We start from the raw sequence: 25,426 nt of genomic DNA, 5'->3' as shown, positions 1-25,426 counted from the left end.
GGGGGGTAGAGAGAGAGAGAGAGGGGGTGTAGAGAGAGAGAGGGGAGGAGATATATATATATATAGAGAGAGAGAGAGAGAGAGAGAGAGAGAACGGGGGGTAGAGAGAGAGAGGGGAGGAGATATATATATATATATATAGAGAGAGAGAGAGAGAGAGAGAGAGAGGGGGTGTAGAGAGAGAGAGGGGAGGAGATATATATATATATAAGAGAGAGAGAGAGAGAGAGAGAGAACGGGGGTAGAGAGAGAGAGGGGAGGAGATATATATATATATATATATATATATAGAGAGGAGGAGAGAGAGAGAGTAGAGGAGAGAGAAGGGAACGGGGGGGTAGAGAGAAGGAGAGAGGAGAGAGGCGAGGGGAGGGTAGAGAGAGCGAGGGGGGGGTAGAGAGAGCGAGGGGGGGGTAGAGAGAGCGAGGGGGTGTAGAGAGATCGGAGGGGGGGGTAGAGAGAGCGGAGGGGGGGGGGGGGGTAAGAGGAAGAGCGCGAAGAGGGGGGGGTAGAGAGAAGCGAGCGGGGGCGGTAGAGAGAGCGAGGGTGAGGGAGAGAGAGTGACGAGGAGGGCAGAGAGGGGAGGAGGGAGGAGAGAGAGCGACGGGGCGGGATAGCGCGTAGGACGGTACGAGAGAGGGAGGGGAAGGGTAGAGGAGTGAGGGGAGGGTAGAGAGAGTGAGGGAGGGTAGAGAGAGTGAGGGGAGGGTAGAGAGAGTGAGGGGAGGGTAGAGAGAGTGAGGGGAGGGTAGAGAGTGGGGGAGGGTAAGAGAGTGAGGGGAGGGTAAGAGAGTGGAGGGGAGGGTAGAGTAGATGTGAGGGTGAGGGTAGAGATGTAGTTGGATGTTATTTTGTTATGTGAGAGTTTGTAGGGGGGAGGATGATATAGTAGATCAGAGAGAGAGCGATGATGAGAAGAACGTGTTGGGTTGGGGGGGGGGTAGAGGAGAGGAGAGAGAGAGGAGAGAGAGAGAGAGAGAGAGAGGGGAGTGAGAGTATAATATTATATAAATGAGAGAAGCGAGGGGGGTAGAGAGAGCGAGGGGGGTAGAGAGAGCGAGGGGGGTAGAGAGAGCGAGAGCGAGGGGGGTAGAAGAGAGAGCGAGAAAGAGGGGAGGAGATTAATATATGAGAGAGAGAGAGAGAGAGAGGAGAGAGAGAGAGAACGAGGGGGGGGTGGTAGAGAGAGCGGGAGATATATATATATATAGAGAGAGAGAGAGAGAGCAAGAGATATATATATATATATATATATAGAGCGAGAGAGCAAGAGAGAACGAGGGTAGGTAGAGAGAGCGAGGGTAGGTAGAGAGAGCGAGAGAGAAGAGGGGAAGATATATATATAGAGCGAGAGAGAGGGAGCAAGAGGGATATATATATATATATATATATAGAGCGAGAGAGAGAGAGAGAGCAAGAGGGACATATATATATATATAGAGAGAGAGCGAGAGGGATATATATATATATATATATATATATATATATATATATATATATATATATATATATATATATATATATATATATATATATATATATATATATATATATATATATATATATATATATATATATAGAGTGGGGGAGCGAGAGAGAGAGAAATGGAGGAGATAATCAGGCATAAAGACAGTGTGTGAATAAGTTGACCACCAGGTGTTTTGGAAAATGCCACGCCAGTCAAATGTGTGTGTACAAGTGTACCTTTTAAAAATAATGTTTTATTTAACCTTTATCTAACCAAGTAAAACCCATTGAGGTTAAAAAACCTATTTTGCGAGGGAGAGCTGGCAAAGAAGGCTAAACAGGGAAATAGCAGCGTGTCCATAAAACATTACAGAAAAATACAGAATACACACAAGACAAAGTGTCACAAGTTAAAGATACAATTGAAGATAAGAAACAACTTCAGTTGTCACACAGTGTTGTCAATCAGAGTCTTAACAGACAAAGACACCAACTCCCCTCACTTTAAAATCTTCTGAAGCATGTATTCAAGATGAAGGGGCATTTAGTAAGAATATTTTTCCCCATCTCAGTTCTAGCCTTAGGAACAGACAATAACATCAGCGACTGTGAACGAAGACTATATTGAGTGACTGATCTGTGTGTGTGTGTGTGTACGCGTGCTTGTGTTTGTGAGTAATTGCATGCGTGCGTGTGTATTTTCATGGGGCTGCCCTCACCTGGTTGTTGAGGTAGTCAGAGGTGTCCCCCAGGGCAGGGACCACCTCTCTCTTGGGGCTGCTGTGATGCCTCTCTGCCTCCCTGACATGACCCAGCTGCTCATCCAGAGCCTCCTTCTGCAGTTGGAGCTTCTGGGCATAACCAGCCTGCACCCCCAGCTCCCTCTCCAACGCTGACACCACACGGTCCTTCCCCTTCAGCTCATCCATCTAGTGAGAGGACAGATGGGAGAGAGACAAATATAGTGAGGAGAGATGGGAGGGTGGAGAGAAGGAGTGAGAGAGACAAATATAGTGAGGAGAGATGAGAGGATGGAGAGAATAAGGAGAGAGAGAAATATAGTGAGGAGAGATGGGAGGGTGGAGAGAAGGAGCGAGAGAAACAAATATAGTGAGGAGAGATGGGAGGATGGAGAGAAGGAAAGAGAGAGACAAATATAGTGAGGAGAGATGGGAGGATGGAGAGAAGAAGAGAGAGAGACAAATATAGTGAGGAGAGATGGGAGGATGGAGAGAAGGAAGAAGAGAGAGACAAATATAGTGAGGAGAGATGGGAGGATGGAGAGAAGAAGGCGAGAGAGAGAGACAAATATAGTGAGGAGAGATGGGAGGATGGAGAGAAGAAGGAGAGAGACAAATATAGTGAGGAATGATGGGAGGATGGAGAGAAGGAGCGAGAGAGACAAATATAGTGAGGAGAGATGGGAGGATGGAGAGAAGAAGAGAGAGTGACAAATATAGTGAGGAGAGATGGGAGGATGGAGAGAAGAGAGAGTGACAAATATAGTGAGGAGAGATGGGAGGATGGAGAGAAGAAGGAGAGAGACAAATATAGTGAGGAGAGATGGGAGGATGGAGAGAAGAAGGAGAGAGACAAATATAGTGAGGAATGATGGGAGGATGGAGAGAAGGAGCGAGAGTGACAAATATAGTGAGGAGAGATGGGAGGATGGAGAGAAGAAGAGAGAGTGACAAATATAGTGAGGAGAGATGGGAGGATGGAGAGAAGAAGAGAGAGAGACAAATATAGTGAGGAGAGATGGGAGGATAGAGAGAAGGAGAGAGAGAGACAAATATAGTGAGGAGAGATGGGAGGATGGAGAGGAAGGAGAGAGAGAGACAAATATAGTGAGGAGAGATGGGAGGATGGAGAGAAGAAGAGAGAGACAAATATAGTGAGGAGAGATGGGAGGATGGAGAGAAGGAGAGAGAGAGGACAAATATAGTGAGGAGAGATGGGAGGATGGAGAGAAGAATATAGTGAGGAGAGATGGGAGGATGGAGAGAAGAAGGACAGAGACAAATATAGTGAGGAATGATGGGAGGATGGAGAGAAGGAGCGAGACAGACAAATATAGTGAGGAGAGATGGGAGGGTGGAGAGAAAAGGAGCGAGAGGAGAGACAAATATAGTGAGGAGAGATGGGAGGATGGAGAGAAGAGAGAGAGAAATATAGTGAGGAGAGACGGGGAGGATGGAGAGAAGAAGGTCGAGAGAGAGACAAATATAGTGAGGAGAGATGGGAGGATGGAGAGAAGAAGGAGAGAGACAAATAGTGAGGAATGATGGGAGGATGGAGAGAAGGAGCGAGAGAGACAAATATAGTGAGGAGAGATGGGAGGATGGAGAGAAGAAGAGAGAGAGAAATATAGTGAGGAGAGATGGGAGGATGGAGAGAAGAGAGAGAGAGACAAATATAGTGAGGAGAGATGGGAGGATGGAGAGAAGAAGGCGAGGAGAGAGACAAATATAGTGAGGAGAGATGGGAGGATGGAGAGAAGGCGAGAGAGACAAATATAGTGAGGAGAGATGGAGGATGGAGAGAAGAGAGAGAGACAAATATAGTGAGGAGAGATGGGAGGATGGAGAAAAGAAGGTGAGAGACAAATATAGTGAGGAGAGATGGGAGGATGGAGAGAAGAAGGTGAGAGACAAATATAGTGAGGAGAGATGGGGAGGATGGAGAGAAGAAGGCGAGAGAGAGACAAATATAGTGAGGAGAGATGGGATGATGGAGAGAAAGCGAGAGAGACAAATATAGTGAGGAGAGATGGGAGGATGGAGAGAAAGAGAGAGACAAATATAGTGAGGAGAGATGGGAGGATGGAGAAGGAGAGAGAGACAAATAGTGAGGAGAGATGGGAGGATGAAGAGAAGGAGAGAGAGACAAATAGTGAGGAGAGATGGGAGGATGAAGAGAAGGAGAGAGAGACAAATATAGTGAGGAGAGATGGGAGGATGGAGAGAAGAGAGAGAGAGAAATATAGTGAGGAGAGATGGGAGGATGGAGAGAAGGAGAGAGAGAGAAATATAGTGAGGAGAGATGGGAGGATGGAGAGAAGGAGAGAGACAAATATAGTGAGGAGAGATGGAGGATGGAGAGAAGAAGAAAGAGACAAATATAGTGAGGAGAGATGGAGGATGGAGAGAAGAGAGAGACAAATATAGTGAGGAGAGATGGGAGGATGGAGAGAAGAAGGTGAGAGAGAGACAAATATAGTGAGGAGAGATGGGAGGATGGAGAGAAGAAGGCGAGAGAGAGACAAATATAGTGAGGAGAGATGGGAGGATGGAGAGAAGGCGAGAGAGACAAATATAGTGAGGAGAGATGGAGGATGGAGAGAAGAGAGAGAGACAAATATAGTGAGGAGAGATGGGAGGATGGAGAAAAGAAGGTGAGAGACAAATATAGTGAGGAGAGATGGGAGGATGGAGAGAAGAAGGTGAGAGACAAATATAGTGAGGAGAGATGGGAGGATGGAGAGAAGAAGGCGAGAGAGAGACAAATATAGTGAGGAGAGATGGGATGATGGAGAGAAAGCGAGAGAGAAATATAGTGAGGAGAGATGGGAGGATGGAGAGAAAGAGAGAGACAAATATAGTGAGGAGAGATGGGAGGATGGAGAAGGAGAGAGAGACAAATAGTGAGGAGAGATGGGAGGATGAAGAGAAGGAGAGAGAGACAAATAGTGAGGAGAGATGGGAGGATGAAGAGAAGGAGAGAGAGACAAATAGTGAGGAGAGATGGGAGGATGAAGAGAAGGAGAGAGAGACAAATATAGTGAGGAGAGATGGGAGGATGGAGAGAAGAGAGAGAGAGAAATATAGTGAGGAGAGATGGGAGGATGGAGAGAAGAAGGAGAGAGACAGTGTGACAGTGAGAGTGAGACAGAGAGAAAAGGTAACATCTTCACTCTGGAACTCTTTAGCCTCATCTCCAGCTGTTCTCCCTCTCATTCTCCAACCCATTGCTCTCCTCCTTCCAAACCAGCTCATTATTCTCCAACCCATTGCTCTCCTCCTTCCAAACCAGCTCATTATTCTCCAACCCATTGCTCTCCTCCTTCCAAACCAGCTCATTATTCTCCAACCCATTGCTCTCCTCCTTCCAAACCAGCTCATTATTCTCCAACTACAGACTAAGGCTCCGACAAATTATACGATACCAACATTGTTGAGAGAAATTCATTCATGAATCTTAGTTCACACTCCCCCCGTTCTTCTCTCAGCCTGTCCTCATCTCACTCCCTTCTCTCATCCTTTACCTCTTCCCATCCCCCTTCCGGTTTCCTTGTGAAATAAAATAGCCGTGGCTGTAAGCTTTTACAGCTGCAGAGATCTCTTTTATGGCCCTGTTCTTCCACTGTTCTTCTGTGCTGTAGTTAATCAGTCTCTCTGTTATCTGGGTCTCTGTTAAATACAACTGGAGATCAACATAGTGCAATTCAAGCTCTCCGTCAGATTACTACAATAAGTTAAAGACAAACTTCAGTAGAAGTGCATACGCAGAACAGAATGAGATCTATTGTTAGAGAGTGGTTCCCATTTCAGTTAGCTGTGGTTAATGATTTATATGGTTTATGGTCCTAATTTGGTTTAAAGTTTGGTTCACTTTTAGGTCACTCACCAGACCAGACACTCCAGTCTCACACATGGACTTTGTGTGATGTGGATTAGGATCGATCAGGAGTTATGATTTGTGGCCGGGGTTACGGTTTGCAGACAGGCACGTGGTGTATGATCACGTTACGGTCAACTCACCACCCGGCGGATGTCTCTCTCGCAGTCTCTCTTGATGCGATTGATCTCATCCTGGTGCTGCTGGTAGGCTGTTCGGAGGTCGGCTGCTTTGGCCTTGTCTGCCTGCAGCGTGTTAGACAGAGCCTCCTCAACCTGCTTCCGTGCTGTCTCCTGCTTCAGGACCTGGGTGGAACACACACACACACAGCTAGCATGTGTAGCGTTACACTTTCCATCTAGTATACACTTCAAGTATACGCCCCCTGAAGCAATTAAGATGATTGGGGACATAGTAATGTCACATGACTTTTAGAAACAAAGAAGATGCTCTGAACAACAACTTTCAAGACCAGACTAAACACAGGCTTGAAGCTTCTTATTCTGAAAACAAGGCCTGTGAGGGGAGTCTAGCTGGTAGTAGAAGGAATTAACAGTAGCATGACCCGCACCAGGCTAGGAATCTGATTGGCCATGGGGAAGAAAAAAACCTGTGCAAATACCACAATGCAGGTTGGATTCAAATTGAGCCCCCAGGCCAGCCTACCTCCTGCTGTAGTCTGAGTCTCTCCCCATCGAAGGACCTCCTGGCCTCCTCTCGGGCCTCCCCTAGCAGGGCGCTCTTCAGCTTGTCCGCAGCCCCGTCCCTCAGTGCGTGGACCAGCCCCTGCAGGCGCTGCACCTCCCCGTCGCGGATCTTAATGGTACGCGCCAGCTCCAACTCGTGTTGACGTGCCAACGCCTCGCGGGCGGCGGCCAGCTCGCGGAGCTTCTCCTCATGCAGTTTGGCGCGGAGGTCGGTGAGGACCACCGTGTGTTTGTGTTGTTCTAGTTCCCTGGCTTGCCTCTGCTCCTGGAGACGCTCTCTCAGCTTAGAGACCTACCCAGGGGAGGAGAGGGGAGGGATAGAGGAGAGGGAGGGTGGGACAGAGGAGAGGAGAGGGAGGGTGGGACAGAGGAGAGGAGAGGGAGGGTGGGACAGAGGAGAGGAGAGGGAGGGTGGGACAGAGGAGAGGAGAGGGAGGGTGGGACCGAGGAGAGGAGAGGAGGGTGGGACAGAGGAGAGGGAGGGAGAGGAGGGTGGGACAGAGGAGAGGGAGGGAGAGGAGGGTGGGACAGAGGAGAGGGAGGGAGAGGAGGGTGGGACAGAGGAGAGGAGAGGGAGGGAGAGGAGGGTGGGGCAGAGGAGAGGAGAGGGAGGGAGAGGAGGGTGGGACAGAGAAGAGGAGAGGGAGGGAGAGGAGGGTGGGACAGAGAAGAGGAGAGGGAGGGAGAGGAGGGTGGGACAGAGAGAGGAGAGGGAGGGAGGAGAGAGGAGAGGGAGAGAGGGGAGGGTGGGATAGAGGATAGGGGAGGAGCGAGACAAACGGGAGGAAGAGGAGGAGAGAAAGAGTGACGTTTGTAAGGGAATAGGAAAAAGAGAGATAATGATTCTTAATAGTATCATTAACAGTAGATCACAAAAGACCAACAGATAATGATATCATTATCAACATCATCAATTGCATCCTTATCATCATCATCAGAGGGGAGGGGCCTACCTTGCCCTTCTCCTGCTGCATTTCTATCTGGAGGTCCATCAGCTTGTTCCGAAACTCCTCATTGGCTGTCTGCGCAAAGTCACCCATGACCTCAGTCCTCTCCTTCCCGCGCGTCTTCTTGGGATGCGGGGCTGACATTGTGCTCCGTCCACCCAATTAGACGGTACGGCTCAGAGTGGTGAAAGTGGAGGAGAGGAGAGTCAGGCGCTGCTCTTCCTCCCCACACAGCCTTCCCTATGTACCTTCATCATCCTCATCTACATCATTGGTTGGGGATCCCTGTCTGTCCTGCAGACAGGCAAAAAGAGAGCGGGAGGAGAGCGAGCGAGAGAGAGAGAGCGAGAGCATCATAATTATTATCATAATCATCATTATTCACAGAAATTACTACATTTAGTACAAATTTGAACTTATTAAACCCAGAAGAAAAAGAAAAAAATACTCGAAGGAGAAATGTATTTAAAAATGTATTTTCCTGCCATAGCCTGAGGGACACTGAATAATAACATCTGCATAGTAAACAGTAACTTACTTATTATTACTATTATTGTTGTTTATCATTCCAAATAGTAGTGGTATGGGTGGTAATGGTAATGATAACAGTTAGTGATGGTGGTGGTAGTAGTAGTGGTATGGGTGGTAATGGTAATGATAACAGTTAGTGATGGTGGTGGTAGTAGTAGTGGTATGGGTGGTAATGGTAACAGTTAGTGATTGTGGTGGTAGTAGTAGTGGTATGGGTGGTAATGGTAATGATAACAGTTAGTGATGGTGGTGGTAGTAGTAGTGGTATGGGTGGTAATGGTAATGATAACAGTGTAGTGGTGGTGGTAGTAGTAGTAGTGGTAATGGTAATGATAACAGTTAGTGATTGTGGTGGTAGTAGTAGTGGTATGGGTGGTAATGGTAATGATAACAGTTAGTGATTGTGGTGGTAGTAGTAGTGGTATGGGTTGGTAATGGTAATGATAACAGTTAGTGATGGTGGGTGGTAGTAGTAGTGGTATGGGTGGTGATGGTAATGATAACAGTGTAGTGGTGGTGGTAGTAGTAGTAGTGGTAATGGTAATGATAACAGTTAGTGATTGTGGTGGTAGTAGTAGTGGTATGGGTGGTAATGGTAATGATAACAGTTAGTGATTGTGGTGGTAGTAGTAGTGGTATGGGTGGTAATGGTAATGATAACAGTTAGTGATGGTGGTGGTAGTAGTAGTGGTATGGGTGGTGATGGTAATGATAACAGTGTAGTGGTGGTGGTAGTAGTAGTAGTGGTAATGGTAATGATAACAGTTAGTGATTGTGGTGGTAGTAGTAGTGGTATGGGTGGTAATGGTAATGATAACAGTTTAGTGATTGTGGTGGTAGTAGTAGTGGTATGGGTGGTAATGATAACAGTTTAGTGATTGTGGTGGTAGTAGTAGTGCTAATGGTAATGATAGCAGTGTAGTGATTGTGGTGGTAGTAGTAGTGCTAATGGTAATGATAGCAGTGTAGTGATGGTGGTGGTAGTAGTAGTAGTGGTATGGGTGGTAATGGTAATGATGACAGTTTAGTGATTGTGGTGGTAGGAGTAGTGGTATGGGTGGTAATGATAACAGTTTAGTGATTGTGGTGGTAGGAGTAGTGGTATGGGTGGTAATGGTAATGGTGACAGTTTAGTGATTGTGGTGGTAGGAGTAGTGGTATGGGTGGTAATGATAATGGTGACAGTTTAGTGATTGTGGTGGTAGGAGTAGTGGTATGGGTGGTAATGATGACAGTTTAGTGATTGTGGTGGTAGGAGTAGTGGTATGGGTGGTAATGATGACAGTTTAGTGATTGTGGTGGTAGGAGTAGTGGTATGGGTGGTAATGGTAATGGTGACAGTTTAGTGATTGTGGTGGTAGGAGTAGTGGTATGGGTGGTAATGATAGCAGTGTAGTGATTGTGGTGGTAGTAGTAGTGCTAATGGTAATGATAGCAGTGTAGTGCTTGTGGTGGTAGGAGTAGTGGTATGGGTGGTAATGATAACAGTTGAGTGATTGTGGTGGTAGGAGTAGTGGTATGGGTGGTAATGATAACAGTTTAGTGATTGTGGTGGTAGGAGTAGTGGTATGGGTGGTAATGGTAATGGTGACAGTTTAGTGATTGTGGTGGTAGGAGTAGTGGTATGGGTGGTAATGATAATGGTGACAGTTTAGTGATTGTGGTGGTAGGAGTAGTGGTATGGGTGGTAATGATGACAGTTTAGTGATTGTGGTGGTAGGAGTAGTGGTATGGGTGGTAATGATGACAGTTTAGTGATTGTGGTGGTAGGAGTAGTGGTATGGGTGGTAATGATGACAGTTTAGTGATTGTGGTGGTAGGAGTAGTGGTAATGATGACAGTTTAGTGATTGTGGTGGTAGGAGTAGTGGTAATGATGACAGTTTAGTGATTGTGGTGGTAGGAGTAGTGGTAATGTGACAGTTTAGTGATTGTGGTGGTAGGAGTAGTGGTAATGATGACAATCTACTATTGACTGTTATCATTTTATTGTTATTATTTTTGTATTATTTACTGCCATTTTATATTATTATTTGGTATTAGTTTAGTGATTGTGGTGGTAGTAGTAGTGGTATGGGTGGTAATGGTAATGGTAATAGTTAGTGATGGTGGTGGTAGTAGTAGTGGTATGGGTGGTAATGGTAATGATAACAGTTAGTGATTGTGGTGGTAGTAGTAGTGGTATGGGTGGTAATGGTAATGATAACAGTTAGTGATTGTGGTGGTAGTAGTAGTGGTATGGGTGGTAATGGTAATGATAACAGTTAGTGATTGTGGTGGTAGTAGTAGTGGTATGGGTGGTAATGGTAATGATAACAGTTAGTGATTGTGGTGGTAGTAGTAGTGGTATGGGTGGTAATGGTAATGGTAATAGTTAGTGATGGTGGTGGTAGTAGTAGTGGTATGGGTGGTAATGGTAATAGTTAGTGATTGTGGTGGTAGTAGTAGTGGTATGGGTGGTAATGGTAATGATAACAGTTAGTGATTGTGGTGGTAGTAGTAGTGGTATGGGTGGTAATGGTAATGATAACAGTTTAGTGATGGTGGTGGTAGTAGTAGTGGTGGTAATGGTAATGATGACAGTTTAGTGATTGTGGTGGTAGTAGTAGTGGTATGGGTGGTAATGGTAATGATAACAGTTAGTGATTGTGGTGGTAGTAGTAGTGGTATGGGTGGTAATGGTAATGATAACAGTTTAGTGATGGTGGTGGTAGTAGTAGTGGTATGGGTGGTAATGGTAATGATAACAGTTAGTGATTGTGGTGGTAGTAGTAGTGGTATGGGTGGTAATGGTAATGATAACAGTTTAGTGATGGTGGCGGGTAGTAGTAGTGGTATGGGTGGTAATGGTAATGATAACAGTTAGTGATTGTGGTGGTAGTAGTAGTGGTATGGGTGGTAATGCTAATGATAACAGTTAGTGATTGTGGTAGTAGTAGTAGTGTTATGGGTGGTAATGGTAATGATAACAGTTTAGTGATTGTGGTGGTAGTAGTAGTGGTATGGGTGGTAATGGTAATGATGACAGTTTAGTGATTGTGGTGGTAGTGGTATGGATGGTAATGGTAATGATGACAGTTTAGTGATTGTGGTGGTAGTAGTAGTGGTATGGATGGTAATGGTAATGATGACAGTTTAGTGATTGTGGTGGCCTGAGGAAAATATATAAAATATTTTGAGACGTAGAAACACACACAGACACGTTTGTTTGTTGTTTCTCTGTAATAGTACTAGCCACCTAGCAATTTTATTGTCACGCCCTGACCTGAGATATCGGTTTTCTTTATAATTTGGTTAGGTCAGGGTGGTTACGCTAGTTTTTGCATTGTCTAGGGTTTTTGTATGTATTGGGTTTTGTAGGTCTAGGTATTTGTATGTTTATGGTGGCCTGATATGGTTCCCAATCAGAGGCAGCTGTTTATCATTGTCTCTGATTGGGGATCATTTAAGTAGCCATTTCCCTTTGGTGTTTGTGGGTTCTTGTCTATGTGTAGTTGCCTGTCAGCCCTCATTTGTATAGCTTTGTACGTGTCATTTAGTTTGTTTGTTCAGTGTTCATTCTTAATATAATAAAGAATGTACACATACCACGCTGCGCCTTGGTCCGATTCATATAACGAATGTGATATTTATAAAGTAGTCTTTAGCTAGCCCAGATAGGTTCCCAATGTCCCAACCTCATAATTAGCTACCAAGAAGCAATTTCTAATCAAGTTAGAGTAGCTAGCTTGTTCTAACTATCTTAGCAGGCATTCCTGCTGGCAAGGTTGGTAGACTTTAGAAAAGCAAGAAATTAGTAAATGTACTGAATTAGACACACATTCCTGTCAATATTTAACCCAGATTTTAGTATATTTAGTTTCTTAAAAAAATAACCACCAGTCAGTAGGATACAGACAGCACAAGAGACATGCTTAGATATGCAGAAAAAAATATATATTTTTTTACATAGAATTAAGCATAATGATAATGGCTTTGCAGGAAAAAGCTGTTTCAGGTGTTTGAAAAATTTGAAATTCTCCAACTTCAGGAAAGGGGTCCTAGCGTTGCATTGGACTATCCCCCAGCCATCCTCACGTACATTGTGCCCCCCCCCCCCCCCCCCACACACACTCACAAAACAAACACACCTCATCTTCAAATCAAATGTTATTGGTCACATACACATGGTTAGCAGATGTTATTGTGAGTGTAGCGAAATGCTTGTGCTTCTAGATCTAACAGTGTCGCAGTATCTAACAGGTAATATCTAACAATTCCACAACAAAACCTAATACGCACAATCTAGTAAAGGAATGGGATAGGAATATATAAATATAAAATATATGGATGAGCATTGACAGAGCGGCTAAGATGCAATATAGTATAGAATAGATAGTGTAGTATACAGTATACACTACATACTCTATGAGATAAGTAATGTGAGATATGTAAACATTCTTCAAGTGGCATTATTAAAGTGGCTAGTCTTCCATTTATTAAAGTAGTTAATGATGTCAAGTCTGTCGGTAGGCAGCCACCTCTCTGTGCTAGTGATGGCTGTTTAACAAACACACACACTTTCAAACACCCACAGAGAGCACACTGGAAAATTGCGGCCATTCATCATAATCCAATTCCTCTCCCTGGGATCCGCTAGAGACTCCATTGTGCATGAAAATCTGTTTGGCCAGGACAGTCTGGATGTGGGGCTACTACAGCCAAGAGAACCCTCTACCGCTACAGCCAAGAGAACCCTCTACCGCCACAGCCAAGAGAACCCTCTACCGCCACAGCCAAGAGAACCCTCTACCGCCACAGCCAAGAGAACCCTCTACCGCCACAGCCAAGAGAACCCTCTACCGCCACAGCCAAGAGAACCCTCTACCGCCACAGCCAAGAGAACCCTCTACCGCCACAGCCAAGAGAACCCTCTACCGCCACAGCCAAGAGAACCCTCTACCGCCACAGCCAAGAGAACCCTCTACCGCCACAGCAAAGAGAACCCTCTACCGCCACAGCCAAGAGAACCCTCTACCGCCACAGCCAAGAGAACCCTCTACCGCCACAGCCAAGAGAACCCTCTACCGCCACAGCCAAGAGAACCCTCACACGCCAAGAACCCTCTACTACTACCGACAAGAGAACCCTCTACTACTACAGCCAAGAGAACCCTCTACTACTACAGCCAAGAGAACCCTCTACTACTACAGCCAAGAGAACCCTACAGTCAAGAGAAAGCCTACAGCCAAGAGAAACCCTACAGCCAAGAGAAACCCTACAGCCAAGAGAAACCCTACAGCCAAGAGAACCCTCTACTACTACAGCCAAGAGAAACCCTACAGTCAAGAGAAAGCCTACAGCCAAGAGAAACCTTACAGCCAAGAGAAACCCTACAGCCAAGAGAACCCTACAGCCAAGAGAAACACTACAGTCAATAGAAACCCTACAGCCAAGAGAAACCCTACAGTCAAGAGAAACCCTACAGCCAAGAGAAACCCTACAGCCAAGAGAAACCCTACAGCCAAGAGAAACCTCTACTAATACAGCCAAGAGAACCCCTACAGCCAAGAGAAACCCTACAGCCAAGAGAAACCCTACAGCCAAGAGAAACCCTACAGCCAAGAGAACCCTACAGCCAAGAGAAACCCTACAGCCAAGAGAACCCTACAGCCAAGAGAAACCTCTACTAATACAGCAAAGAGAAACCCTACAGCCAAGAGAAACCTCTACTAATACAGCAATGAGAAACCCTACAGCCAAGAGAAACCCTACAGCCAAGAGAAACCCTACAGCCAAGGGAAACCCTACAGCCAAGGGAAACCTCTACTAATACAGCAATGAGAAACCCTACAGCCAAGAGAAACCCTACAGCCAAGAGAAACCCTCCACTACTACAGCCAAGAGAACCCTACGGCCAAGAGAAACCCTACAGCCAAGAGAAACCTCCACTACTACAACCAAGAGAACAATACAGCCAAGAGAACCCCTACAGCCAAGAGAACCCCTACAGCCAAGAGAAACCCTACAGCCAAGAGAAACCCTACAGCCAAGAGAAACCTCCACTACTACAGCCAAGAGAACAATACAGCCAAGAGAACCCCTACAGCCAAGAGAAACCCTACAGCCAAGAGAAACCCTACAGCCAAGAGAAACCCTACAGTCAAGAGAAACCCTACAGTCAAGAGAAACCCTACAGTCAAGAGAAACCCTACAGCCAAGAGAAACCTCCACTACTACAGCCAAGAGAACAATACAGCCAAGAGAACCCCTACAGCCAAGAGAAACCCTACAGCCAAGAGAAACCCTACAGCCAAGAGAAACCCTACAGCCAAGAGAAACCTCCACTACTACAGCCAAGAGAACAATACAGCCAAGAGAACCCCTACAGCCAAGAGAAACCCTACAGCCAAGAGAAACCCTACAGCCAAGAGAAACCCTACAGCCAAGAGAAACCCTACAGCCAAGAGAAACCCTACAGTCAAGAGAAACCCTACAGTCAAGAGAAACCTCTACTAATACAGCCAAGAGAAACCCTACAGCCAAGAGAAACCCTACAGCCAAGAGAAACCCTACAGCCAAGAGAAACCCTACAGCCAAGAGAAAGCCTACAGCCAAGAGAACCCTCCACTACTACAGCCAAGAGAAACCCTACAGCCAAGAGAAACCCTACAGCCAAGAGAAACCCTACAGCCAAGAGAAACCCTACAGCCAAGAGAAACCCTACAGTCAATAGAAACCCTACAGCCAAGAGAAACACTACAGTCAAGAGAAACCCTACAGCCAAGAGAAACCCTACAGCCAAGAGAAACCTCTACTAATACAGCCAAGAGAACCCCTACAGCCAAGAGAAACCCTACAGCCAAGAGAAACCCTACAGCCAAGAGAAACCCTACAGCCAAGAGAACCCTACAGCCAAGAGAAACCCTACAGCCAAGGGAAACCCTACAGCCAAGAGAACCCTACAGCCAAGAGAAACCTCTACTAATACAGCAAAGAGAAACGTCTACAGCCAAGAGAAACCTCTACTAATACAGCAAAGAGAAACCCTACAGCCAAGAGAAACCTCTACTAATACAGCAATGAGAAACCCTACAGCCAAGAGAAACCCTACAGCCAAGAGAAACCCTACAGCCAAGAGAACCCTACAGCCAAGAGAAACCTCTACTAATACAGCAAAGAGAAACGTCTACAGCCAAGAGAAACCTCTACTAATACAGCAAAGAGAAACCCTACAGCCAAGAGAAACCTCTACTAATACAGCAATGAGAAACCCTACAGCCAAGAGAAACCCTACAGCCAAGAGAAACCCTACAGCCAAGGGAAACCTCTACTAATACAGCAATGAGAAACCCTACAGCCAAGAGAAACCCTACAGCAAAGAGAAACCCTACAGCCAAGAGAAACCCTACAGCCAAGAGAAACCTCTACTAATACAGCAAAGAGAAACCCTACAGCCAAGAAAAACCCTACAGCCAAGAGAAACCCTCCACTACTACAGCCAAGAGAACCCTACGGCCAAGAGAAACCCTACAGCCAAGAGAAACCTCCACTACTACAGCCAAGAGAACAATACAGCCAAGAGAACCCCTACAGCCAAGAGAAACCCTACAGCCAAGAGAAACCCTACAGCCAAGAGAAACCCTACAGCCAAGAGAAACCCTACAGTCAAGAGAAACCTCTACTAATACAGCCAAGAGAAACCCTACAGCCAAGAGAAACCCTACAGCCAAGAGAAACCCTACAGCCAAGAGAAAGCCTACAGCCAAGAGAAAGCCTACAGCCAAGAGAACCCTCCACTACTACAGCCAAGAGAAACCCTACAGCCAAGAGAAACCCTACAGCCAAGAGAAACCCTACAGCCAAGAGAAACCCTACAGCCAAGAGAAACCCTACAGCCAAGAGAAACCCTACAGCCAAGAGAAAGCCTACAGCCAAGAGAAAGCCTACAGCCAAGAGAACCCTCCACTACTACAGCCAAGAGAAGCCCTACAGTCAATAGAAACCCTACAGCCAAGAGAAACCCTACAGCCAAGAGAAACCCTACAGCCAAGAGAAACCCTACAGCCAAGAGAAACCCTACAGTCAATAGAAACCCTACAGCCAAGAGAGCCCCTACAGCCAAGAGAAACCCTACAGTCAAGAGAAACCCTACAGCCAAGAGAAACCCTACAGCCAAGAGAAACCCTACAGTCAATAGAAACCCTACAGCCAAGAGAGCCCCTACAGCCAAGAGAACCCTCCACTACTACAGCCAAGAGAAACCCTACAGTCAAGAGAAACCCTACAGCCAAGAGAGCCCCTACAGCCAAGAGAACCCTCCACTACTACAGTCAAGAGAAACCCTACAGCCAAGAGAAACCCTACAGCCAAGAGAAGCCCTACAGTCAATAGAAACCCTACAGCCAAGAGAACCCTCCACTACTACAGCCAAGAGAAGCCCTACAGCCAAGAGAAACCCTACAGCCAAGAGAAACCCTACAGCCAAGAGAAACCCTACAGCCAAGAGAAACCCTACAGCCAAGAGAAGCCCTCCACTACTACAGCCAAGAGAAACCCTAGTCAAGAGAAACCCTACAGCCAAGAGAAACCCTACAGCCAAGAGAAACCCTCCACTACTACAGCCAAGAGAAACCCTAGTCAAGAGAAACCCTACAGCCAAGAGAAACCCTACAGTCAAGAGAAACCCTACAGCCAAGAGAAACCCTACAGTCAAGAGAAACCCTACAGCCAAGACAAACCCTACAGCCAAGAGAAGCCCTACAGTCAATAGAAACCCTACAGCAAAGAGAAACCCTACAGCCAAGAGAAACCCTCCACTACTACAGCCAAGAGAAACCCTAGTCAAGAGAAACCCTACAGCCAAGAGAAACCCTACAGCCAAGAGAAACCCTACAGCCAAGAGAAACCCTACAGCCAAGAGAAACCCTACAGCCAAGAGAAACCTCTACTAATACAGCCAAGAGAAAGCCTACAGCCAAGAGAGCCCTACATCCAAGAGAAACCTCTACTAATACAGCCAAGAGAAAGCCTACAGCCAAGAGAAAGCCTACAGCCAAGAGAAAGCCTACAGCCAAGAGAAAGCCCTATAGGCAGGAGAACCCTACAGCCAAGAGAAAGCCCTATAGGCAGGAGAGCACTACAGCCAAGAGAACCCTACAGCCAAGAGAGCCCTAAAGTCAAGAGAAACCCTACAGTCAAGAGAAACCCTACAGTCAAGAGAAACCCTACAGCCAAGAGAAACCTCTACTAGTACAGCAAAGAGAAACCCTACAGCCCAGAGAAGCCTACAGCCAACAGAACCCTCTACAGCCAGGAGAACCTTCTACTACTTCAGCCAAGAGAACCCACTACTACTACAGCCAAGAGAGCCCTAAAGCCAGGAGAACCCAACTGCCAGGAGAACCCTCTACAACCAAGAGAATCTTACAGCCAAGAGAAGCCGAGAGAGCCCTACAGCCAAGAGGACACCCTGCAGCCAAGAGGACACCACAGCCAAGAGAGAGCCCTGCAGCCAAGAGAGAGTCCTACGGCCAAGAGAGAGCTCTACGGCCAAGAGAGAGCCCTACGGCCAAGAGAGCCCTACGGCCAAGAGAGCCCTACAGCCAAGAGAGCCCTACAGCCAAGAGAGCCCTACAGCCAAGAGAACCCTACAGCCAAGAGAGCCCTACAGCCAAGAGAGCCCTACAGCCAAGAGAGCCCTACAGCCAAGAGAGCCCTACAGCCAAGAGAGCCCTACAGCCAAGAGAGCCCTACAGCCAAGAGAACCCTACAGCCAAGAGAGCCCTACAGCCAAGAGAGCCCTAAAGCCAAGAGAAACCCTACAGTCGAGAGAAACCCTAAAGCCAAGAGAAACCCTACAGTCGAGAGAAACCCTACACTCGAGAGAAACCCTACACTCGAGAGAAACCCTACACTCGAGAGAAACCCTACACTCGAGAGAAACCCTACACTCGAGAGAAACCCTACACTTGAGAGAAACCTCTACTAATACAGCCAAGAGAAACCCTACAGTCAAGAGAAACCCTACAGCCAAGAGAAACCCTACAGCCAAGAGAACCCTACAGCCAAGAGAACCCTACAGCCAAGAGAACCTTCTACTACTTCAGCCAAGAGAACCCTCTACTATTACAGCCAAGAGAGCCCTAAAGCCAGGAGAACCCAACTGCCAGGAGAACCCTCTACAACCAAGTGAAACCCTACAGCAAAGAGAAACCCTACAGCCAAGAGAAACCCTCCACTACTACAGCCAAGAGAAACACTACAGCCAAGAGAAACCCTACAGCCAAGAGAAACCCTACAGCCAAGAGAACCCCTACAGCCAAGAGAACCCTACAGCCAAGAGAACCCTACAGCCAAGAGAAACACTACAGTCAAGAGAAACCTCTACTAGTACAGCAAAGAGAAACCCTACAGCCAAGAGAAGCCTCTACTAGTACAGCAAAGAGAAACCCTACAGCCAAGAGAAGCCTACAGCCAACAGAAACCCTACAGCCAAGAGAACCCTCTACTATTACAGCCAAGAGAGCCCTAAAGCCAGGAGAACCCAACTGCCAGGAGAACCCTCTACAACCAAGAGAATCTTACAGCCAAGAGAAGCCGAGAGAGCCCTACAGCCAAGAGAACCTTGCAGCCAAGAGACCCTTGCAGCCAAGAGAACCTTGCAGCCAAGAAAGAGGACACCACAGCCAAGAGAGCCCTACGGCCAAGAGAGCCCTACGGCCAAGAGAGCCCTACGGCCAAGAGAACCCTCTACAGCCAAGAGAAACCTCTACAGCCAAGAGAAACCTCTACAGCCAAGAGAAACCTCTACAGCCAAGAGAAACCTCTACAGCCAAGAGAAACCTCTACAGCCAAGAGAAACCCTACAGCAAAGAGAAACCCTACAGCCAAGAGAAACCCTCCACTACTACAGCCAAGAGAAACCCTACAGTCAAGAGAAACCCTACAGCCAAGAGAAACCCTACAGCCAAGAGAACCCTCCACTACTACAGCCAAGAGAAACCCTACAGTCAAGAGAAACCCTACAGCCAAGAGAAACCCTACAGCCAAGAGAGCCCTAAAGCCAAGAGAAACCCTACAGCCAAGAGAAACCCTACAGTCAAGAGAAACCTCTACTAATACAGCAAAGAGAAACCCTACAGCCAAGAGAAACCTCTACTAATACAGCCAAGAGAAACCTCTACTAATACAGCCAAGAGAAACCTCTACTAATACAGCCAAGAGAAAGCCTACAGTCAAGAGAAACCCTACAGCCAAGAGAAACCCTACAGCCAAGAGAAACCCTACAGCCAAGAGAAACCTCTACTAATACAGCCAAGAGGAAGCCTACAGCCAAGAGAAAGCCTACAGCCAAGAGAAAGCCTACAGCCAAGAGAGCCCTACATCCAAGAGAACCCTACAGCCAAGAGAAAGCCCTATAGGCAGGAGAACCCTACAGCCAAGAGAAAGCCCTATAGGCAGGAGAGCACTACAGTCAAGAGAACCCTACAGTCAAGAGAAACCCTACAGTCGAGAGAAACCCTACAGTCGAGAGAAACCCTACAGTCGAGAGAAACCCTACAGTCGAGAGAAACCCTACAGTCGAGAGAAACCCTACAGTCGAGAGAAACCCTACAGTCGAGAGAACCCTACAGTCGAGAGAAACCCTACAGTCGAGAGAAACCCTACAGTCGAGAGAAACCCTACAGTCGAGAGAAACCCTACAGTCGAGAGAAACCCTACAGTCGAGAGAAACCCTACAGTCGAGAGAAACCCTACAGCCAAGAGAAACCCTACAGCCAAGAGAACCCCTACAGCCAAGAGAACCCCTACAGCCAAGAGAACCCCTACAGCCAAGAGAAACCCTACAGCCAAGAGAACCCCTACAGCCAAGAGAACCCCTACAGCCAAGAGAACCCCTACAGCCAAGAGAACCCCTACAGCCAAGAGAAACCCCTACAGCCAAGAGAAACCCTACAGTCAAGAGAAACCCTACAGCCAAGAGAACCCTACAGCCAAGAGAACCCCTACAGCCAAGAGAAACCCCTACAGCCAAGAGAACCCCTACAGCCAAGAGAACCCCTACAGCCAAGAGAAACCCTACAGCCAAGAGAAACCCTACAGCCAAGAGAAACCCTACAGCCAAGAGAAACCCTACAGCCAAGAGATACCCTACAGCCAAGAGAACCCCTACAGCCAAGAGAAACCCTACAGCCAAGAGAACCCCTACAGCCAAGAGAACCCCTACAGCCAAGAGAACCCCTACAGCCAAGAGAGACCATACAGACAAGAGAGAGCCCTACAGCCAAAAGAACCATACAGCAAGTAGAGAGCCCTACAGCAAAGAGAGAGCCCTACAGCCAAGAGAGACCATACAGACAAGAGAGAGCCCTACAGCCAAAAGAACCATACAGCAAGGAGAGCCCTATAGCCAAGAGAGAGCCCTACAGCCAAGAGAGAGCCCTACAGCCAAGAGAGACCATACAGACAAGAGAGACCACACAGCCAAGAGAGAGCCCTACAGCAAAGGGAACCCTACAGCCAGGAGAACCCTACAGCCAGGAGAACCCTACAGCCAGGAGAACACTCTATTATTGGACTGTCTGGGACAACCACAAATGAATCAGTCTCTCCTCTCCCCGAAGCACTCTTCTGCTATCAGAGGGAGTAACATTCACCTCAGACCCCTGCTAGCCTGTCCCTTGTCTTTATCTCAAACCTCCCACCCTTCTGCCGGTCCTCCCCTGATCCCGCCCCACTCTACTCCTCTCTCCTGGCCCCCACTCTACTCCTCTCTCCTGGCCCCACTCTACTCCTCTCTCCTGGCCCCACTCTACTCCTCTCTCCTGGCCCTTCTCTTTACATTGTTTGTCATTTAGCAGACACTCTTATCCAGAGCGACTTACAGTAGTGAGTTCATATATTTGATCAAACCCACAACCCTAGTGTTGTGAGCCACACAGAACCGACTGTGTAGTTCGAATTAGGTTCTTGTAGGGAGTCATGTTGTCTAAGTATTGGACTGCAGACAGGAGAGGTTTTATTATACAGTATGACAGAATATAGCAACAGTACCCTCCTGTCCTGGAATGTCCACGTAGAGAAAGGGACTGAAGTGTCTCTTTCTAGATTCATAAAGCTGTGGAAGTGTTCCAGTGTAACCCAGTAACCTTTCCTTTCTGCTGAGTATTAAATAAATAATTCAACATTTAGTTGAATGAAGCATTAAGCCCGCAGGCTGCTCCTCCATCACACTCACACACTACTCACACAGATGGCAGCAATTGTTACCAAGACTACCCTTGCTCTTAAACTTCACTCATCCCACAGCAAATTACCCTGGGAAGGAGGAAAGAGCCTCCCGGAGGATTTCAGACCTCTCGACACACACACACACACACACACACACACACACACACACACACATCTGTGTTGCACTCACACTAAACACACACAGATGACATGATTTCTTTATCTAAAGACCATCTCTCAGACGAGGTTGACTGAGAGTCAGAAATGCATTGCTGGGGGGGTAGGGGAGCTCTCTACCACACACCGATAGACAGAATGAACAGGCACGCACTGGGAGAATACAAGGGAGGAAGAGATGGAGAGAGAGAGGGGGAGCTGGAGAGGGAGGGAGAAGTGGAGATAGAGATTTGAAGATCGAAAGAGGGAGAAAGTTGTCTGTTGTAACAGCTTGCAAAGGCCAGGACACACTGAACCCCCTCCTCCTTCTCTCCCCACTCTGCCCTACATTTCCTACCTCCATCCCTTCCGTTGCTATGATCATGTCACGGAGCAGAGTGGAGGGGAAAGCAGGGATCTCATTCTCACATTCACACACAGAGAGAGAAAGAGAGAGGACCACAAATACAAATTCAATATAGACCATTGCACTAGAACACACAATAAACTATACATACCTTGGCCTAAACATCAGCGTCACAGAGCAGTGTGGAGAGGAGAGCAGGGATCTCATTCTCCCATTCACACAGAGAGAGGGACAGAGAGACAGAGAGACAGAGAGGCAGACCTGGCACTCAAGAGATGTGTACACTACCCACAAAATGAAGTGGAAACTGAGCTGCACTTCCTAACCTCCTGCCCAATGTTTGACCATATTAGAGATACATATTTCCCTCAGATTACACAGATCCACAAATAATTTGAAAACAAACCCGATTTTAATCAACTCCCATATCTACTGGGTGAAATTCCACAGTGTGCAATCACAGCAGCAAAATGTGTGACCTGCTACCACAAGAAAAGGTCAACCAGTGAAGAACAAACACCATTTTAAATACAACCCATATTTATGTTGATTTATTTTCCCTTTTGTACTTTAACTATTTGCACATTGTTACAACACTGTATATATACATAATATGACATTTGTAATGTCTTTATTATTTTGAGTGTAATATGTAATATTTACTGTTCATTTTCATTGTTTATTTCACTTTTGTATATTATCTACTTAACTTGCTTTGGCAATGTTAACATATGTTTCCCATGCCAATAAAGCCCCTTGAATTGAATTGAAATTAATTGAGAGAAAGAAAGAAACATGCAGAGACAGTCATACACACAAAGAACAAAAACACTTGCATTCACACTAGCATCTATTCACACTAGCATCTACAGTATATCATAAAAGTGAGTACACCCCTCACATTTTTGTCTGCTTGTCTTCAGCAAACTGTTAGCGGGCTTTCTTGTGCATCGTCTTTAGAAGAGGCTTCCTTCTGGGACGACAGCCATGCAGACCAATTTGATGCAGTGTACGGCGTATGGTCTGAGCACTGACAGGCTGACCCCCCACCCCTTCAACCTCTGCAGCAATGCTGGTCGCACTCATACGTCTATTTCCCAAAGACAACCTCTGGATATGACGCTGAGCACGTGCACTCAACTTCTTTGGTCGACCATGGCGAGGCCTGTTCTGAGTGGAACCTGTCCAGTTAAACCGCTGTATGGTCTTGGCCACCGTGCTGCAGCTCAGTTTCAGGGTCTTGGCAATCTTCTTATAGCCCAGGCCATCTTTATGTAGAGCAACATTTCTTTTTTTCAGATCCTCAGAGAGTTCTTTGCCATGAGGTGCCATGTTGAGGTGCCATGTTGAACTTCCAGTGACCAGTCAGTGTGTGAGAGCAATGACACCAAATATAACACACCTGCTCCCCATTCACACCTGAGACCTTGTAACACTAACGAGTCACATGACACCGGGGAGGGAAAATGGCTAATTGGGCCCAATTTGGACATTTTCACTTAGGGGTGTACTCACTTTTGTTGCCAGCGGTTTAGACATTAATGGCTGTGTGTTGAGTTATTTTGAGGGGACAGCAAATTTACACTGTTATACAAGCTGTACACGCACCACTTTACATGGTAGCAAAGTGTCATTTCTTCAGTGTTGTCACATGAAAAGATATACTCAAATATTTACAAAGATGTGAGGGGTGTACTCTTGTGATATACTGTGTTAACACTAGCATCTATTAACACTAGCATCTATTCAGACTAATATCTATTAAAACTAGCATTGAATTACACTAACACAAATACATTCATTCATTCATTCCTCACCAGAATGAGTCCAGAAGCTAAGCTTATATTTCAAGGGAAGGGGCATCCTATGTTTGTTGAATCAATTGTTTGCACAATCAATACCAACAGGAAGAGAAGCATGACTCAGCCGATAGCTCAATGTGTGTTTATGGGTGTACTTTAATTAGCGGCCAATTGCAGGCTGGATTTGTCGATTTGAATTCCAAGCACATTTCCTAATCTACAGTGCCTTGCGAAAGTATTCGGCCCCCTTGAACTTTGCGACTTTTTGCCACATTTCAGGCTTCAAACATAAAGATATAAAACTGTATTTTTTTGTGAAGAATCAACAACAAGTGGGACACAATCATGAAGTGGAACGACATTTATTGGATATTTCAAACTTCTTTAACAAATCACAAACTGAAAAATTGGGTGTGCAAAATTATTCAGCCCCTTTACTTTCAGTGCAGCACACTCTCTCCAGAGGTTCAGTGAGGATCTCTGAATGATCCAATGTTGACCTAAATGACTAATGATGATAAATACAATCAACCTGTGTGTAATCAAGTCTCCGTATAAATGCACCTGCACTGTGATAGTCTCAGAGGTCCGTTAAAAGCGCAGAGAGCATCATGAAGAACAAGGAACACACCAGGCAGGTCCGAGATACTGTTGTGAAGAAGTTTAAAGCCGGATTTGGATACAAAAAGATTTCCCAAGCTTTAAACATCCCAAGGAGCACTGTGCAAGCGATAATATTGAAATGGAAGGAGTATCAGACCACTGCAAATCTACCAAGACCTGGCCGTCCCTCTAAACTTTCAGCTCATACAAGGAGAAGACTGATCAGAGATGCAGCCAAGAGGCCCATGATCACTCTGGATGAACTGCAGAGATCTACAGCTGAGGTGGGAGACTCTGTCCATAGGACAACAATCAGTCGTATATTGCACAAATCTGGCCTTTATGGAAGAGTGGCAAGAAGAAAGCCATTTCTTAAAGATATCCATAAAAAGTGTTGTTTAAGGTTTGCCACAAGCCACCTGGGAGACACACAAAACATGTGGAAGAAGGTGCTCTGGTCAGATGAAACCAAAATTGAACTTTTTGGCAACAATGCAAAACGTTATGTTTGGCGTAAAAGCAACACAGCTCATCACCCTGAACACACCATCCCCACTGTCAAACATGGTGGTGGCAGCATCATGGTTTGGGCCTGCTTTTCTTCAGCAGGGACAGGGAAGATGGTTAAAATTGATGGGAAGATGGATGGAGCCAAATACAGGACCATTCTGGAAGAAAACCTGATGGAGTCTGCAAAAGACCTGAGACTGGGACGGAGATTTGTCTTCCAACAAGACAATGATCCAAAACATAAAGCAAAATCTACAATGGAATGGTTCAAAAATAAACATATCCAGGTGTTAGAATGGCCAAGTCAAAGTCCAGACCTGAATCCAATCGAGAATCTGTGGAAAGAACTGAAAACTGCTGTTCACAAATGCTCTCCATCCAACCTCACTGAGCTCGAGCTGTTTTGCAAGGAGGAATGGGAAAAAATGTCAGTCTCTCGATGTGCAAAACTAATAGAGACATACCCCAAGCGACTTACAGCTGTAATCGCAGGAAAAGGTGGCGCTAC

The 25,426-nt window shown here is 46.4% G+C and overlaps 1 protein-coding gene across 8 annotated transcripts in view; it reads right to left on the bottom strand.

The window, feature by feature from the left end:
* The window catches only part of LOC109905947 (janus kinase and microtubule-interacting protein 1), a 75,622-nt gene that overhangs the window by 18,322 nt on the left and 31,874 nt on the right, over nucleotides 1-25,426 (bottom strand). For all 8 annotated transcript variants that reach the window (XM_031789973.1, XM_031789965.1, XM_031789967.1 and 5 more), the window contains 4 exons: nucleotides 7,745-8,032; nucleotides 6,751-7,083; nucleotides 6,228-6,389; nucleotides 2,187-2,396 (listed from right to left, as the gene is read on the bottom strand). In XM_031789973.1, the coding sequence (XP_031645833.1) occupies nucleotides 2,187-2,396; nucleotides 6,228-6,389; nucleotides 6,751-7,083; nucleotides 7,745-7,882 (843 nt within the window). In that variant the 5' untranslated portion in view covers nucleotides 7,883-8,032. The remainder of the gene's footprint in view (nucleotides 1-2,186; nucleotides 2,397-6,227; nucleotides 6,390-6,750; nucleotides 7,084-7,744; nucleotides 8,033-25,426) is intronic.

The sequence above is a fragment of the Oncorhynchus kisutch genome, linkage group LG15 (assembly GCF_002021735.2).
Source record: "Oncorhynchus kisutch isolate 150728-3 linkage group LG15, Okis_V2, whole genome shotgun sequence".
NCBI lineage: Eukaryota > Metazoa > Chordata > Actinopteri > Salmoniformes > Salmonidae > Oncorhynchus > Oncorhynchus kisutch.
This window is presented reverse-complemented; position numbering and strand designations above follow the sequence as displayed.